We start from the raw sequence: 17,235 nt of genomic DNA on the forward strand, positions 1-17,235 counted from the left end.
TCTTACCGTACCTTTGAGCTGCGTCAGCGGGGAAAGCTCCACCCGACCGCTCGGAGTGCGGTACTGAGAGGAGCCTTGGGATTTCCTCTGTTTCTGTGCCTTCCTCATGGACTTTCTCGTAAACCCGTCCACTTTCTCGGATGCGGAGATGGCCGACATTTTGATGCATAAACCGACGAAGACTTCAGACAATCTACTGTATCCCTAGGTCAAATGAAAGGTTTGCTCTTCGGTTCCAACCGCTCGCATCAGCACTAAAATATGGAGCCAACTGCGCGACTTGAAGCTCGTCTCCCGTCCAAGTCTTGCTTTAGTCTGTATGATCCAACATGGTCGCTCGGTGTTGGGGTTAGACTGTGTCCAAAAACTGCATCATTAGGGCGACGCGTTTGTTTGAAACACGGGAACAATCTTCAAAACTCGAGCCAAAAAACAAAACTGCAACTCACGACATTGCCCAAGGTATAACCCGGAGTTACCAACGCAAGTCAATTACCAATTACCTTTCTAAATTTCGGATGTTTTTAGTGCCTCGTCGTGTTTGCAAACGATCTACCTGTTGCAAAACGCGTAACAGACATTGTCATAAAAAAAAGTAAGTCGTCCTGCTCCGCTGCTATTGTGCCGAGCTAGCTTGCTAAAATTAGCTGACGTTAACGTATGCCACTACGACAAGTTTGCACCGCTGTCGAGGGGAAAAAAAGTTTCAGAAGGTAGTCGTCCCATGTACTTCTCCGTATTCACACAAGGTCCAAGTCTTCAAGCACCGCTTTTAATCAGAGTTAGACTTCCGCTGAATGTGTTTTCATACGAACTATCGATGAAAGTTCAATTTCGGTCGACGGCTGAGCCTCATTTAGCAATTAAAAGTTAGCTTTGTCCACAATGGAATGACTCTGTCTTATGTCCATTCCCCGGTGAAAGCAGAGCAGTAGTTTCGTTGTCACGGCCTCTAAAAACAACGACTGATCGTAAATAAAACAAATTCCGTCGTGCTGAGCAGACAGCCGTGAAGAACGCTGCCAGTGCGGCCGTTCAGTCGTTGTCTGCCCGACTTGACTGTTTCGGTGGACTGCGGAGCCTGACAGCCGTACGTCACTGAGTGACAGCCATAACGGCCAATCACAAAGGGACGATTAAAAAACTTGAAACTTTCTAAACCAATGAAGTCGCACAGAACGCGGGCCCTGAACATGTGACATGTGAAAACAAATACATGACGTTGAACGTTGAATGAGGAGTGGCAGAAGAAGTGGGCATGACTAGTGAGACAAAGTTACTGCAGTGAGTCTGAAACATCAAGTCTACATCAGTTACACATGGTTTACGACAGATGAATCACTACTCCGCAATTATTAAAATAAAATTAGACTAAAAAAACATTTATTTTATGCTTATTCTGTGTTTTTATGTAGTTCTTATCAGGGAAAGCAATCATTCAAAGTAAAAACAAATCATAGGACTGGGGATGATTGTAAAATAATACATATTTTAACAATAAATCAGATGAGAATAGAAGATGTATGTTTCCCAACCCCAGGCCCCCCCCCTCGAAGGGTCATTATACAAATTTTCTATCCTGTTAAGCATCTGTGAGAGATTTCGAGGTACTTAACAGAGTATAAAATGCAGGGAAGATGCATTTCACTTTATTTTCTAATTGTTTCTTTTTCTCTTTGAGTTACTGCGTTATTTCAACTCTCCATACCCCTAAAAGAATTTGAGTAAAACCATCAGAGAAGAAAAAGATGTGTGCAATCTGCAAAGAGGGTTCACAGGAGACTTGGTCATCATTTCACTCTCACCTGTGTCTCACTGCCAAGCACTCTTTATCACACAAGCACGTGGATCACAATGATAATATGCAACCAAAAGCATGCCACGCACTTTGAAAACTATTTTCAATTTAATAACATCTGACCACAGCAAAATTGTGTCAATTAAATACAAAGGAACCAAGAAACAATCATTGGTTATTTTGTACATATAAACAACTTAAGCATTTGCTCAAGAAAAAAAATACAATTTGCAGAACTTTATACGTGTATCACTGAAAGACAGACGGCAAAACCCATACATGAAAAACCCACAAAGAGACGAAACGATGCATCTTAGTGAAGTTCATAAAAGAGCTCCAAGATGTGGATCAAATTAATGGCAATGGTTTTTAGCAGAATTTAAAACGTCCACACCTGCAGACAAATCGCTTTCTCTGCACTTGAGGCTCAACACATGTTTGACCTCCTGAACAACTTTATCAAATGTGGGTTCTTGTATCAAACACTAATGCATCTCTTAGAGCTGTCAGCTTTGAGTAAAACAAAAAATTTACTCTGCAATGTGCAACTTGATTTTTTTTTTTTTAACAGAGATTCTGCACAGCACCAGAAAACTGTGTAGGAGGCAACTGTAAAACCTATGACCCAATTAAAATAAAGCAGCCTCTCAGGATCTGAACACATCAAATATTCAGACTGACGGTTCTGTCAGTGTCTCTGCAGCCAAGGTTCATGCGCTCGTGTTGTCTGGACGCAGATCAGCGTTCTTAGAGGCGTATTGTCTGTGGGTTCAGGTTAAAAATACTCAAAATAAAAAATTTTAAACAGGACAGAGCGTTCGACAGGCACAAGAGGTCACTCCAGAGGCCTTCTTGTGAAATACGTGGAGATTTTCTTCATGATTTGTGGAGAGCGGACGGTCTGAAAAACAAGAAACAAGACAGGGTAAATGCAATATTCACCTTTAATGGCTAGAAAGCATCCCCATACATGTAAGCACTAGCCCTGATAAGGAGGGATAGACCTCAAATACCAAAGTCACCCCTCTGTGTATTTTTACTGTAGGGCAGTTATTCTTGCTCAAGGACTTCCAGTGAAGAGCCCAAGCTTGAACTCCTGGACTGACAACATTCCAAAGAAATGGAAGTGAAAAAGGCAATGATGGCACACAGCCAAAAGAAACTATTTCCATGTCCCTAAAGCAAATCTATATGACTTCCAATAGTCTCAAATAAATACAGCACCTCAAGGGAATACATTCCACATGTGTTTACTTTCTTGAGACCTTTATGAGAAGATCAGTACCACTCATGTCTGCACAGTTAACACGAATCTACCATCAGCAGACGGTTAGCTTAGCTTCATACGAAGACTAGAAACATGAGGGAAAAGCTATCTGGTTCCGTCCAAAGGGGATATAATGAGATTTGATCTTTAGGCAAGGGCTGGTAACCTTTGGACAGAGCCAGGCTAGCTGTTTTCATATTTTCTGTCTTTGTGCTAAGCTATGCTAGCCTAGCTGACTGCTAGCTATTTTTTACAGTTTTTTTCCTCCCTTTATTACATTGTGGGCAGAGGCAGACAGGAAACGTGGGGAGAGAGAGCGACAGAGGTATGACTGGAAGAGAAGCGCGGACGTTGCAGTTATGTGGTATCAGTCTTAACCATCCACTTCTCAGGATACCATGAACCAGCTGCTAGCTGTAGCTCCGTGTTCACCTTACAGATACAAGAGCTGCATTCATCTTACACTGAACGCTCGGCAAAGACAGAAAATAAGCACATTTCCCAAAATGTCACACGTGCTTTCAGAAAGGGCTACTGCTAACAGAACTTGGTTATTTCAGCCTTCCATGATTTTACAGTTGCATCAAAGACATTTTTGATGCTTGAAAGGGAAAAAAGCTCTAACACGACATAATAGGACATAAAAGAGAAGCACTCATATGACTGATTGAAGCAGGGAGCAGTTTGTGCTTACCGGTGAAGCTGGTGTCTTGCCTTCTTGTTTCTTAGAGGCACTGGGGCTTCTGGGTGTACTGGGGCTTTCTTGACCTTTCCTCATCTTTTGGCCCATCATGGACAACCAGTCAACTGCTCTGGGGGAGCAGTTCTCCTTGCCAGTCTGTCTCAATAAGGCTTGCTTGTCGTCCTCTGTTTGTGCCCGGCTCTCTTGAGCGGGGCAGCAGACTCCAGACAGGGTCCGGCTTTTCTTGGCTGCAGGGTAGAGTTCAGTAATGCAGTCACACGGTTGTGCATCCTTGCAGTGTGCGGTTGCACCATCGCTGGTCTCCAGCCTGCGTTTGGCACGTCGTTCTGAGGGAGATGTGCTGCCAGCAGGGCTCTGGGGACGCGGGCTCAGCACCGGACGGAGCGGAAGGCTGACCTGAGCAGGAGACCCACGGCTCGGGGATAACCACTGTTTGATAGAGGGCGGCGTTCTCTGGCGAACAACAGCAGCCTTAGTGTCCTGAGATGGGACGGATGAGGTGGTGCTGGAGGGCAGAGGCAGGGCGGCTCCGCTGGGAGCACAGACAGCAAGCTGGGGTGACGCCAGGCCACCCAGACTCTCTGTCCTCTGGGTCTTGGCAGGGGTGGTTTCGGCTCTGATCGAAGGCCCTTAACAGAAGCAGAGGTCCTTGTTCATTCGGATGTGACACCATGAATACTTTGAATTGAACAGGAATCAAAGAAAATTGTATATATTGTTACATGGCAGTTAATAGTAGATGTAATACTTACTTGAGGGAGACTTCGGACACGCCCAGCCGACAAGGTTGGCCTGTCCCACTGAAGACTGCACTCCATCCATTTCCCGGCGAAGCCTCCAGATCCGCACAGTGTGGTCATCAGAACAGGAAGCAATCTGCCAACAGAGCAGTGGGGATTATACAGAGCCTAAATCCATCTTCCGAGCCTATTAAAACAGATCAGTGTCCCAGCAGGGAAACACAAAAACCTCTGAATGCAACAAAGGTTTTGCAAAAAGGAAACAGGATGGAGATTACGTAGCTGTGACTGGTTATTTGGCTGGAGGTTACTCAGAAAGTCTTTGAAAGACTCAAACTACACAAAGAAACACGAAAGTTTGTGTCTCACCTTAGTGAAATCTGTTGGGCACCATGCGACAGATGTCACTTCCTCACTGTGACCCTGGAGCGTCATGGGAGGATGTTCAGGGTGAGAGATCTGAAATGTAAAACTAGATTTAAAAACGCTAAAACGTGCATCGTAAAACATTACAAACACTAAACCATTTCCCTTTTTAATGCAGTGAAATCAAATAGAGGCCGTACCTTCCAGATGTATGTGTGGTTGTCACTTGAGCCACTGGCCAGGAACTGATCATCTGGGCTAATAGTGGACTTTATATAAAAGGAGGAGTTCTGATGGCCACTGAAAACTGCCACTGTGGAGGAAAATAAACAGCAATATTACAATCACCAAATCAAAACTCCACTCAGAAAGCAGCTCATCCTGAAACAGTGTGATGCAAACAGACAAACCTTAATGAGCTGAGAAGTTTTAAGGACTTCATGTGCATTTAGTGGTCCTACCAATACCCCAGCGTCTCAAAATGGCTACCTGGCTTGCAGTGTGTGAGTATTAACCAACTGATTTGATGCTGATTAGGGCTCCACATCCCTCAGGACTTCACATATTCAAAGCTCTGACTTGAAGATATGAGAAAATGTTTGCACGAGCACACAAAGTCCCTGCTTCTCCACAGTTCCTCAAACAAACCTCTTGCTTTACTCTCTGTTGTTTAAGCTAAGCATATTAGTTTACAGCCCCATCTAGTGCTGTGCAATGGCAATGTATTAGTGATGAACTGCAAAATGTCTATTTTGGCACAGATACACACACACACACACAGGTCTTGATTACCTGGAGTCGTTTTTACTCCGCTGACATTGAACATGTAGATACTGTCGTCAGTGCAGTTACAGATGACGTTGGATCTCGTGGAGTCCAACACAAGGCCGGAATAACCTGCGACACATGCAAAACAACAGTCAGCTCATTCTGGTCGTTTGCATGTTCAGGTTTACGTGATGTCCTGCGGGGAGCAAAACGAACCCAGTCGCGTGCGCATGCAGGACCCCGGGTACGGGTACGTCTGCAGGGGAACAGGATCGTGGCGGTGTGCAGTGTAGTTCTTCCTCAGATCCCACGTCTTGATTACTCTGGTCGAGGCGAATGAAATGGAAAAATGAACACGACAGTGCGAGTTTTCTCCTCTGTCATTCACAGTGGCTTGCTGGATTTCTTACCCATCGACAGCCCCAGAAGAGATGAGGGTGTGCTGATCCTGAAACAAAACCACTGTGACGCTCTGCTGGGTATCCTGCAACACAGACGAGACAAAGATCAGCCTTCCTTCTGCACAGCAACACTTTGATTAAAGGAGTGGAGTTGTTGAAGAAACCCACCACGCTGGGAGCCATGCCACGGGTGCTGCTCCGCCTCTTCTTTGTTCTGGTGAGGAGGGCCGGCTCTGCTTTGTTGTGAGCGCCGCTGATCTGTTTCACCTGTCTGTAGAAACCATCTGGGAGGGAGACACATGACAACATGATCACACAGCCTGCACAAATATAAGATAGCCCCTAATGTCTCCACATTTGCCCCCTCTTTATGGAATCAGTGTTGCATATTAAAAATATTGAGTCAGACAAAACACTAAATATTACACAATACAAAAGTCTCTGGAATTGAAATCTTTAAGCGATACCTTTTTTGCTGCACCTGGTGTCCCAGACCATAATATTTCCATCTCTGGCCCCAGTGCAGAACACGGCTGTTTAACAGAGTAAAATACATCAGTAATGTGATACAACAAATAATCATTAATGCACAAGACAATAAATTAAAATCAAAAATTCTGTTTCTCGTGTCATTAGAACAGAAGAGAAATCAGGGAATATAATAAAGCGACCCCTCAACATATAGCATACCTTTCTCCTGCGGTGTGAACGCGACAGACTTGAGGCTGCAGAGGTGACCCTTGAAGCTGCCTAACAGCTCGCCTGACTTCACATCCCACAGCCTGGCTGTCTGATCACCAGAAGCGGTCACCTAAGGATGAATAATGACAAAAATCATTTAAACAAGGCTTTCTTTGTATGAAAAGCGCTTTCCAAGGTGCTTTACGTGTAGCGATAAAGTTACAAGGAGCCAGTAACACAAGAAATATCTGAATGTCCATGCAAAAACATTGAAATAAAGTCTAAAACTAACGTATTTAAAAGTTGTGACTGACAGAGTGGACCGACAGAATTCATCTGAACTGTACTTACTAAGTGAGGCTCTCCTGGGACCCAGGCTATGTCAAATACTGCGTTCTCATGAGCCAGCCATTCTGCGGACATACACACACCATTAGCCACTGATATTTACTGTAATTATTGTGATGTAAGGGGAGTCTGTCCACATACCTTTAAGAAGCGGCCGTTCTCGGCTCTCCGTGTTGTAGATCCGAACGATGCCTTCTTCATTGGCTGCTGCAAGGACGCTCTGCAGGTCCCCGGCTGAAGAGAGATGGGAGAAGAGGGCACACCAGTCAGACTGATACATGGCAACAGTGCATCATCTGATGATAATATGGCTTATACTGCACAGGTGGGTTACCTGAGGGGAACGCCAGTCCAAACGGTGGCACGGTGTCCCCCAGGTTGCCATAGGAGATGTGTTCGTCATGCCGGGCGCACTGGTAGCCTTCCAGCAGAGAGCTCAGAGGGTACCTGGGCCAGGGGTCTGCAGTGAAGGCTGGGAAGATCAAAGACACTATTTTCAGATACTGTAACTGGAGTGTGTCAGTTTTGTGAGTTTACTCCACCGCGTTCAGATGTTAAAATGTAGATTTGCGCTGCTGCGTCTACCTGATGTCTGCAGTTACTGAAAAAATAACTCAATATTATCACCTCTTAACCACATTCCAGCAATTATTACTTGCAAAAATTATGATTCATAACTAACAAAATTAGTCAGCGAAGGGTTTGACATTGTAAAAACATTAATATTCTTGTGGTGTTGCTGGTTTCAGCGATAAGTGATCACCCAGGCCTAACCTGCTCTTTACTGTGAGTGTCTTACATAAGTTTTACCATTTATAGACGTTTACACACCTAAACTTTGTAATGTTCTTGTGATTCCGGATTGACTGCCAAAAAGAAAGCGTATAACGCTACGTTACTAAACGGGTTAAAAACGTAAGATAACGTTCATTTTAGCTCGTCTGGAAAGTTAAATTTTAGGTAACTTCCAAGGCAACAGAAATAACTCGCGACCAACGATCCAAACCGTGAACTGTAACAGTGGTTTTAGCCACAACTACAAATATAAAATACAATGGTGCCGTTAGATTAGCCTTGATGTTAAGCTAACTTATCCAGTAGCTGTGTAGATAGCACAGTTACACCCCGTAGGGTACACCCCGTAACCGATAAGCCGCCCCGATATTCCCAAACATACAAATTATCTCACCATTGTGCCTTCGTCTGCCCAGTCCTCTGTCAACAAGTGAGCGGAAAAGCATCCCTACACTGCGGTAGAAGACGATCTGGAATATTTGATGCACTACTGAGAAGTTTGTCAGATCCTTGGCTGGCGGTCTTCTTTCTGCTGCTTTTCTTTCCCGCGAACAGATCTTCTGAACACAAGGACTGAATTCCCCGCTAAACTTGCGTTCCGCGCTCCCATTGGCTGAAACGGCCACTTCCTCACCAGTATCGACTCCACATCCGCTTCCGTTGTGCCAGAGTAACAACCGACTCGTCCGTCCTTTCAAAATAAATCATCCTCAACACGGCTTCTGTTTTGGATGGCCTTACTCAGCATGTTTGAGCTTCGTTGTGCAGAATGATCGATTTTAAAAGTAGCTACAAATACCAGCGTGAAAATACTCCTCTACACTTAACGGTTTTTTTGGTCAACATTTCCCATGTGACCGTTACACTATTATATATTATATTATTAGATTATTATTACTGATGTATTAATGTGAAAGCAGGATTTTTACTGGTGAAGTTGGTTGGGGTGGAACTATTTTGTATAAGGCAGCAACTAATGATTATCTTTATTCTGTATTAATCTGATAATTCTGTTTCGTTTAAACGGAAATGGTATGCCCAAGAAAAGTTTAGTTAACTTTGATTTTAAGAAAATAGTAAATAGACACGAATGCTTCAAAAATGCTTAATGTAACATATTATGAGTATTTTATTTTGAATACTAAAACTGCAGACCGGAAGCAGTGTTTCTTTAACCTCCGGTTTGTGTCTGAACGACTGTACAATGAAATGCTAACAGCTTTTGGGTGCTGTCAAGCCTGTTTTTTAAATTTGAAAAAGAATAAATAAGCAGCAATGTCGCTTTCAACTGCGCGTTCATTCTTGTCCGAGGCTTGTTATGGCGAACAAGAACTCGACGCCAATTCCGCTCTTATGGAGCTGGACAAAGGTGCGTTAGCTAGGATGCTAAGATGTTAGCATATTGATCATCGGCTGGAGTCTGATCCTGTGTGTTGTGTTTCTCCGTGTGTCGGATTTGCTAACTTTTACTGACTCTGTGAGATATCCCTGCTTTGTTTTGACCAGTGAAACTGCTTCAATTCCAGGGTTGCGGTCGGGGAAGCTGGGGGAGCAGTGTGAGGCTGTGGTGCTCTTCCCTAAACTCTTCCAGAAGTACCCTTTTCCAATCCTCATCAACTCTGCTTTTCTGAAACTAGCAGACATATTCAGACTTGGGTATGGATGCTTTATAACTTGGTATTAAGACTATAGTTCAGCTGGTAGGAAAAGTATTAACGTTTTCCAATTTTAATGCCTGCAGATAACTGACATTTGTGTTGCCAGTTTATTAGGAAGCCAAAAGTAATGTAGCTAAAGAGTTCATTAACAGAAATCAGTCACTAGTTAGCTATGTGTGTGTAATTGGTGAAACTGCTTTTACTGTGTCACAGACCTCCTTTATAACAGCTTCTCCCTCTGATTTCAGGAACAACTTCCTGCGCCTGTGTGTCCTGAAAGTTACCCAACAGAGTGAGAAACATCTGGAAAAGATCATCAATGTGGACGAATTTGTCAAAAGGGTGTTTTCAGTCATTCATAGCAATGACCCTGTGGCCAGAGCCATCACTCTGAGGTAAAAGTGGACACTGCTGGTTTTACATTATGCTGGTTGGCACAAGTTTGAGTGACGCTTTCCAGTTACCTGAGACTTAAAACAAACAACTTCCCTCTTGTTCCTTCTTGTCAGGATGCTTGGTAGTTTGGCCTCCATCATCCCAGAGAGGAAGAACGCCCACCACAGTATTCGCCAAAGTCTCGACTCTCACGACAATGTAGAAGTGGAGGCAGCCATATTTGCTGCTGCCAGCTTCTCCGCACAGTCAAAGTAAGGAAAACTGCTGTTTCACCCGAGCTGTAGTGCATATATTTGGGATGATGTTTTGTTAACACATTCGGTGCGTTTTCTGATTTTCAGGGACTTTGCAGCTGGGATTTGCAACAAAGTCAGTGAGATGATTCAAGGTAAATTCTGTTCTCTGTACTGAAAAGGTCACATGCATCTGTGAAATTATCATTCTTATTCTTATTATTATTATTCTTATTATTATGCATTCAAATACAGTACATTGGTCGTCATTGTTCATGCAAAACTTCCTGTCCAGCAGATATGTGTTGTTATGTTCATTTTGCCTTTTATATAGAACTTTCATTCCTCTTCAACTTATGTCTCGTCCCCAGGTTTAGACACTCCAGTGGAACTGAAGCTGAAGTTGATCCCCATGCTGCAGCACATGCACCATGATGCCAGCTTGGCCTCCAGCAGCAGAGAGCTTCTTCAGCACCTGGTCAACTCGTACCCCTCCACTCCCATGGTCATCGTCACCCTGCACACCTTCACCCAGCTGGCTGCCTCCTCCCTCATCGATATCCCAAAGCAGGTAGTACCATAACAGCTGTACTGCATTGTTATTGGTTAGTTACTTTAATGGAGGGTTCACATGTGGCCTCGTAGCCCAGCACCACCCAATGAGCTACAAAGATTTAAAAGGTAGCCAGAGACGGCCTACTGCTTTGTATCTGTGTGTGTGTGAGCAGAGCGTAAATACCTACTGCAGTGTTTTGTGTTGAAGGGAGATCTAGAAATGCTTTAATCTCCTGTAGCTTGTGAAAAAATCCCAGTGATTGACTTTTATTTTATTCCCTGTCTGTACAGTTGCAACTCCTCCTTCAATACCTAAAAGACGACCCCAGAAAAGCTGTGAAGAGACTCGCAATTAATGACCTGAAGCTCCTGGCCAAAAAGGCTCCTCATCTTTGGATCAGAGAAAACACTCAGGTCGAGTTTCAGATGCTCACAGTTGCACTGTAGGATTGTCTCCATTGTGGTTTCAGATCTGTAAGTAATCCAGTGGCGTTTCATCTCTGCAGACCCTGTGTGAGTGCGCCTTGACCAGCCCTTACAACAGTTTGAAGCTGGGCATGTTGGCCGTCCTCTCCACCCTCTCTGGAACAATCGCAATCAAACAGTACTTTAATAACATGACAGGTTGTGCTCACTTTCACACTGTTCTCCATCACAATGTGATTCCTCTGTGTTTGTGTATCTTGACCAGGCTTTAACTGCACATTTCTGTTCTGGGAATAACTCTGTGCTGATCAGTATTCCTCTCAAACATTCCTCTCAGGTGGCTCTTTGGTTCCCCCTCGGCTCACTGACCTGGTTAAACTGGCACAAGAATGCTGTTACCACAGCAACCTGGCAGTGGCCGCTCATGGGGTCGTAGTGCTGTCCAACATCGCCATTTCCTGTCCAGAAAAAAGTTAGTTACAGCACATAATGGCTCGGTTAGAGGCGCTTCTGATACCAACTGTTTTGCTCTTGTGTGCCAGTGCTGAGGATTGCTGTGCGTGTTTCTCCTCAGGTATAGTGCAGTTGGAACAGGACACAGTTTTGGGAGTGGAGTCCCTTCTGATGCTGTGCAGTCAGGACAGCAGCCCCAGTGCACAGGCCACACTCAAAGTAAGGCGTAGCAAAGCAATGAAAGTGTCCATTCTTAACATCTGCTGGATGTTACAGGAGGGCAAAATTATTTCGAGGCATTGTTCAGTAAGACAACAGAGTACTTTAACCGGCCATCGTCTGCGTCTTGTTTTAATAATACCCTTTATGTGTCACCTCCTAGACGGCCCTCACCTCATTGGTGAAACTGCTGAAAAGTCGACCCCATCTCAGCCAATCAGCCGTGGAGTTCCTGCTGGGCCAGCTCCACTTATCCTGTGACTCCTCTCGCGTTCTCATGTGCCACGCTCTGGCAGCCATCGCCACCCACCTGCCGGTGTTGGGTGATGGCATGCTGGGAGATCTGGTGGACCTTTACAGAGTGGCCAGTCACTCGTCCACTGACAAGCAGCAAGAGCTTCTGGTGAGAGATTGTGCATGAGTCAAACATCAGCCGCCATTCAGACAGTAAATTAAAGCTCTCACAACACATTTCAGGAGACTCACAGAAGCATTTAAATGGCAATTCAGATGTAATTGTTTTATATTTGTGTTCTAGTGGAAAATCAACCAGCATGCTGTGCATGTTTTCAATTAGAAATGCAGTCTGTTGTTATGTTTTTAGCCTTTGCATTACTGCTAACCCGCAACAACACTGCATTCACTGTAAAAACCCTTTCTCATTTTATACGTGTTTCATTGCTCTTACATATCTCTGATTTTGGATTTTTAACACTCGCCTCCCCCACTGTGACTGCTGCAGGTTTCCTTGGCAACAGTGATTTTTGTTGCCAGCCAGTCGTCTCTGTCAGCGGAGGTGAAGACCGTCATCAAACAGCAGCTGGAGAACGTGGCGAACGGCTGGACGGTGTACCGCATCGCACGACAAGCCTCACGCATGGTAATCTAACAAAAAACTGAAGATGAAACACATTCAAGAATCCAAAGTCCAGCTGAGCGTGACTCAGCCCTTGTGGATATGTCACAATGATGAAATATTACCATTAATCCGCAGGGGTGCCATGAGTTCTCCAGCGAGCTGTACCAGAGTCTGCGGACCCGTGTGGCATCAGAGCACTTCTACTTCTGGCTCAACAGCCTGAAAGAGTTTTCCCAGGCAGAGCAGTGCCTGAGTCACGTGGCGGATGGCGACTACAGCGGAGCCATGAGCGCCATCGCCGAGGCCCTGCGCTCCTACCAAAAGGGCATCGCTTCCCTCACAGTCAGTTCACTGCCAGGCATCTGCTTGTCAAAAAACATTAGTGCGATTCCTGCTCCTGCTTCACCAATGGCAGACACTTAAAGCTGCTGAAGGAAGCTGATTTTGCAGCATCTCAAACTGTTTCCAGATTAACTCACCTAATACCTGACAGTGTCTTGTTGGGCCATCTCAACCAGACCTGCGTTACTACTTAACTGTAGTGTTTATGCGCTGTTATCTGATTAATTCCTCCTCCTCTCCAGGCCGCCAGCACTCCTCTGAGCCCACTTACATTCCAGTGCGAGTTCATTAAGCTGCGGATCGACACCCTGCAAGCCCTGTCGCAGCTCATTTGTACCTGCAACAGCTTGAAAACCAGCCCTCCTCCGGCCATCGCCACCACCATCGCCCTCACTTCGGGAAATGACCTGCAGCGGTGCGGCCGCATCGCCATGCAGGTAAAACGCTGAATCTCGATTTAGTCGTCAGCGCAGATAAGAACGAAGCAGTTCGTTATGTAAAAAGGAAAACGTGTGGGGCTCTGATGAGATATGACAGCAAGAAGAATTCCGCCTTGCAGCGACATGTTGACAGAGGGTGCAGGCTGAACAGTTGCATGACAGAGCAGCACAAACTCAGCGCTTCAGCTGACATTAACTGCTCGGTTACTCCTCTCTGGGACGGAAGAAAAACATGATGATGTCTTATTTTCACTGAAATAGCATTTTAGTTTTTACACATATTATTGATGTGAGGAAACAAGGTAAACGGCCCAGATGTTCGCCAGGTGTGATTGGTACAAACGAACTGAAAGAACAGGCACATTTCAAACCATCCCTTAATTGAATATACAGAACAGTTTCTGTATCGTGATGTATAAGGTTACTGTGATATCAATCACATGTACCATGATAGAAGATTGTGGTCACGTCGTCCACCTGTGGATTGAGAAAACAGGCCTGCCTCGACCTTTGCTGCTCTGTCCAACATTATTTGTGTCTCCAAGAAGATTAAATCATCAAGTCACTGCTGTTTTTCTACTTTCCAGATGAAGGTATGCATGGATGAGTTCAGAGGTCTCGCCGCTCGCTACGCTGATCTACACCAGTCGTCGTTTGATGCCGATTATGCCACCCTTCGCAACGTGGAGCTGTATCCTCAAACATGCCTCAGTCACATCTTGTTCTTTTGATGACCCTGCTGTCTCTGCTGTAATGTCTTCTTTCTGTAACGTCAGTCTTTAACTGTCTGCTCAGACAACAACAGAGCTGTTTGCTCGTCTCCCACGTCATAGAAGCGCTGATACTGGACCCGCAGGCAGCCAGGTGAGAGCTGCTGTGGTGGGAGAAACAAAGGGATTTGTACTCATTTCTTTGGTGCTTTAGGAGAAAGTCTGATATTAAATTTCGTCAAGATTTTATCGTGTCATTTCCTAAGTTTTGAGAAAACTGCTGTGAAGTGACTCATACCTTCATTAATCTTCTCAGTTTAGAGCGTTTTCACTGCGTTGACAGGTGAGAAAAGGTAGATTCACTGTGGCTGCACAGTGTGAAGGGAAACATGTAATCATGCTTTATTTCAGCATGATGGATGTTTTCTGTTGGCTGCACATTTGACATCGATGACACCAGAATGAAAATAAATGCATCTTTTTGAATTTGATGTCAAGGTTTTCCTCTGTACCATCGACTCAGGTGTTTCCCATCGAGTGCTTTGCCACAACACACGTCCCCTGACGGCATTTTCCTGGCGGACGTTGGACTGTAACACATTGTCTCTCCGTCTCTATAATCTAGTTTTCAGGAGTACGGCACCCTGGGGTCGGTCCAGACAGAGAGTGAATATGAGCGACGGATGATGTCAGTCTTCAGTCATGTGCTGGAGGAAGTGGAGAGTCTCACCAAGAAACACCCTCCTGTCTCATGCCTGGTGAGATTAATGCAGAACACTTTGTGATCACGAGATTGCAAATGCTGCTACACTTATTCTCTTTGGAGTTAGCTTTTAAACAATGTTTTACGTTTTAGTTTATTTGAGATGGCTTTGGAGACTCCTCTGCATCTGTAAATGCATCTTAACTGGATATTGTCTAAACTCTTTTTCCACCGTGGTCAGGTCTCTCTTGAAGAAGAGCTTTTAATCTCAACAGGACGGCAAATAAGCAATTTGCATCTAGTATCAATAATAATAAAGTGTGTGAAAGAGCGGTATCGCAGGTCATTCCTCCCTGCAGCTGTCAGATTGTACAATAAAAACAACCCCAAGTAATCAGTGCAATAGTCTGGACAATAAGCTGTGCAATAATACATGTACATAACAATCTGTAAATACGATCTGCAATTTCTTACAATTTTTTTTACAATTTCTTTCTTTTTATTTGTATTTAAATCCTCACTCTCTTGTATATACTGTTTTGTTTCTAATCTGCATTGCACTTCTTATATTAATCTTTACTAATCTTTACTGATGCTGCTGTATTCTGAAATTTCCCCTCGCGGGACAAATAAAGGAATATTGATTGATTGATTGATTGATTAATGAAAAAGTGTTGTTCGCTGTTTGTTTTCCAGCATACAGGTTGTCTCTGTGATGCTGTCATAGCTTTGCTGAGGGTGCCGCTGTCTCTCCAGAGGTATTTCTTCCAAAAGCTCCAGTCCACAAGCATCAAGGTACAGTGACTCATTTTCTGATCACCTTAATCACCCAATTCACAGTCACAGAATGTAAAACACGAAGAATGATCGAGAGCCCGCTACACTGCTTTCTATCTACAGCTTTTTTTCTCACATTAGCCAGGTTTTCATCTGCATGTAGCCCAAATTTTTACCGACGTTACAGAAAATCTGTAAAAAGGAGATGCAAAGTAATGTGCGTTTCCATCCACCACCATTACACGAATATTAGAAGTTGGTGGAGCTCATTCTCCAGTAAGGTGCCATTAAACCATGGCAGAGGGAGGGGAGCGACGAGGTGAAAAGAGCACCGGTCAAACCTCAAACGGTGGAAAATAGTGATGGAAATAAGACATTTCTGTTAGTGTTCTTATCCAGGTGAATGGAAAAGACTCTAACACTCAAGCAAAATGTTTGCGGTCAGCTCAGATAATCTCAGTCAGGCGATTATGTAATAACTGTGACAAGCCTGTGTACAGCTGTTTTAAGGCTGACCCATGTCCGTCTTGTATTTTTCCAGCTTGCCCTCTCTCCTTCCCCACGAACCCCGAGTGAACCAATCCCAGTGCAGAACAGTCAGCAGCTGACTCTAAAGGTGGAGGGGGTGGTGCAGCATGGTTCGACTCCAGGACTCTTCAGGAAAGTCCAGTCTGTCTGTCTCAATGTCACCTCAGTTCTCCAGAGCAAGACAGGACCAGACTATAAGGTGTCTAGTGTTTGCTACACGCTGTATTTATCACACTAATTCTGGCGTCTGAGCTCCCATTTGTTGCATTTTTTTGGTGAACTGCGGCTGCTCGGATGATGATAACACTCCCATATTTGTCTTCTTCTAAGATTCCACTCGACACTAAAACTAACGAGATCGAGCAGCGGGTAGAACCTCACAACGACTACTTCAGCACCCAGTTCTTGCTGAATTTCTCCATTCTGGGCACTCACACCGTCACCGTGGAGGCCTCCGTGGTGGATGAGAGTGGCATTGAGTGGAAGACCGGGCCCAAGACGACGGTGTCTGTCAAATCCCTGGAGGATCCTTACTCCCAGCAGCTCCGCCATCAGCTGCAGCAGGGTGGAGCTCAGCCTGCTCCACAGAGGGGCGCATACAATCGCTTCTAGCAAATGTCTGCTCAACGCTTTATTGTCAAAAACAGATTTAGCTCATGTACTTTGACCTGTTTTGTTGCGTAGAAACTGAATATGTACATATTTTTTTTCAACAATTAAAAGACCAGCTTTAATTTTAATGCTGTATATTGAGTGTAATCCTTCCAAAACGGTGTTGATCAGGTGTAAAGGACTGATGCTTAATCTGGTAGCATTTCATGCATGCAGTGATCTCCTGGGCAATGTAGTATTGAATGTCCTTGGATTTACTGTCATCCATACTACACTAAGTGTAATAACATAAAGGGCCATCAGGGGGCAGACCCTGGTCATTCACTGGACATACTCTGAAGAGCCCTAAAATCTCTCTGATGTCAATTCCAGACTTGTCTGAATCACAATGTTAATATTAGACTCTTTGAACACATAATTTTATATCTTAATTCCTACAGTATAACATTTAATATCA

The 17,235-nt window shown here is 44.5% G+C and overlaps 3 protein-coding genes across 3 annotated transcripts in view; 1 reads left to right on the forward strand and 2 right to left on the reverse strand.

Annotated features, from left to right (window-relative positions):
- Window positions 1-1,076, reverse strand: part of ppp2r5a (protein phosphatase 2, regulatory subunit B', alpha isoform) — a 39,213-nt gene extending 38,137 nt beyond the window's left edge. Inside the window, exon 1 of the mRNA XM_076756302.1 lies at window positions 12-1,076. Within this exon, the coding sequence (XP_076612417.1) occupies window positions 12-159 (148 nt within the window). The 5' untranslated portion in view covers window positions 160-1,076. The remainder of the gene's footprint in view (window positions 1-11) is intronic.
- Window positions 1,077-2,064: 988 nt separating this feature from the next.
- On the reverse strand, window positions 2,065-8,313 carry dtl (denticleless E3 ubiquitin protein ligase adapter). The gene is made up of 15 exons (XM_076756742.1): window positions 8,262-8,313; window positions 7,407-7,544; window positions 7,214-7,306; window positions 7,076-7,137; window positions 6,734-6,854; window positions 6,511-6,576; window positions 6,212-6,327; window positions 6,053-6,126; window positions 5,859-5,965; window positions 5,667-5,771; window positions 5,075-5,187; window positions 4,878-4,967; window positions 4,521-4,644; window positions 3,760-4,397; window positions 2,065-2,699 (listed from the first exon to the last, which is right to left on the reverse strand). The coding sequence occupies exons 1-15, from the start codon at window positions 8,311-8,313 to the stop codon at window positions 2,634-2,636; spliced, it is 1,965 nt and encodes a 654-aa protein (XP_076612857.1). The 3' UTR covers window positions 2,065-2,633.
- A 716-nt stretch (window positions 8,314-9,029) lies between these two features.
- On the forward strand, window positions 9,030-16,912 carry ints7 (integrator complex subunit 7). Its single transcript, XM_076757019.1, has 20 exons — window positions 9,030-9,236; window positions 9,394-9,523; window positions 9,774-9,920; window positions 10,035-10,172; window positions 10,263-10,309; window positions 10,526-10,725; window positions 11,001-11,123; window positions 11,216-11,333; window positions 11,473-11,607; window positions 11,710-11,807; window positions 11,971-12,210; window positions 12,550-12,687; window positions 12,802-13,008; window positions 13,251-13,445; window positions 14,036-14,139; window positions 14,244-14,312; window positions 14,784-14,916; window positions 15,558-15,656; window positions 16,180-16,365; window positions 16,497-16,912. The coding sequence occupies exons 1-20, from the start codon at window positions 9,143-9,145 to the stop codon at window positions 16,776-16,778; spliced, it is 2,883 nt and encodes a 960-aa protein (XP_076613134.1). The 5' UTR covers window positions 9,030-9,142; the 3' UTR covers window positions 16,779-16,912.
- Window positions 16,913-17,235: the final 323 nt, after the last annotated feature.

The sequence above is a fragment of the Chaetodon auriga genome, chromosome 18, assembly GCF_051107435.1.
Source record: "Chaetodon auriga isolate fChaAug3 chromosome 18, fChaAug3.hap1, whole genome shotgun sequence".
NCBI lineage: Eukaryota > Metazoa > Chordata > Actinopteri > Chaetodontiformes > Chaetodontidae > Chaetodon > Chaetodon auriga.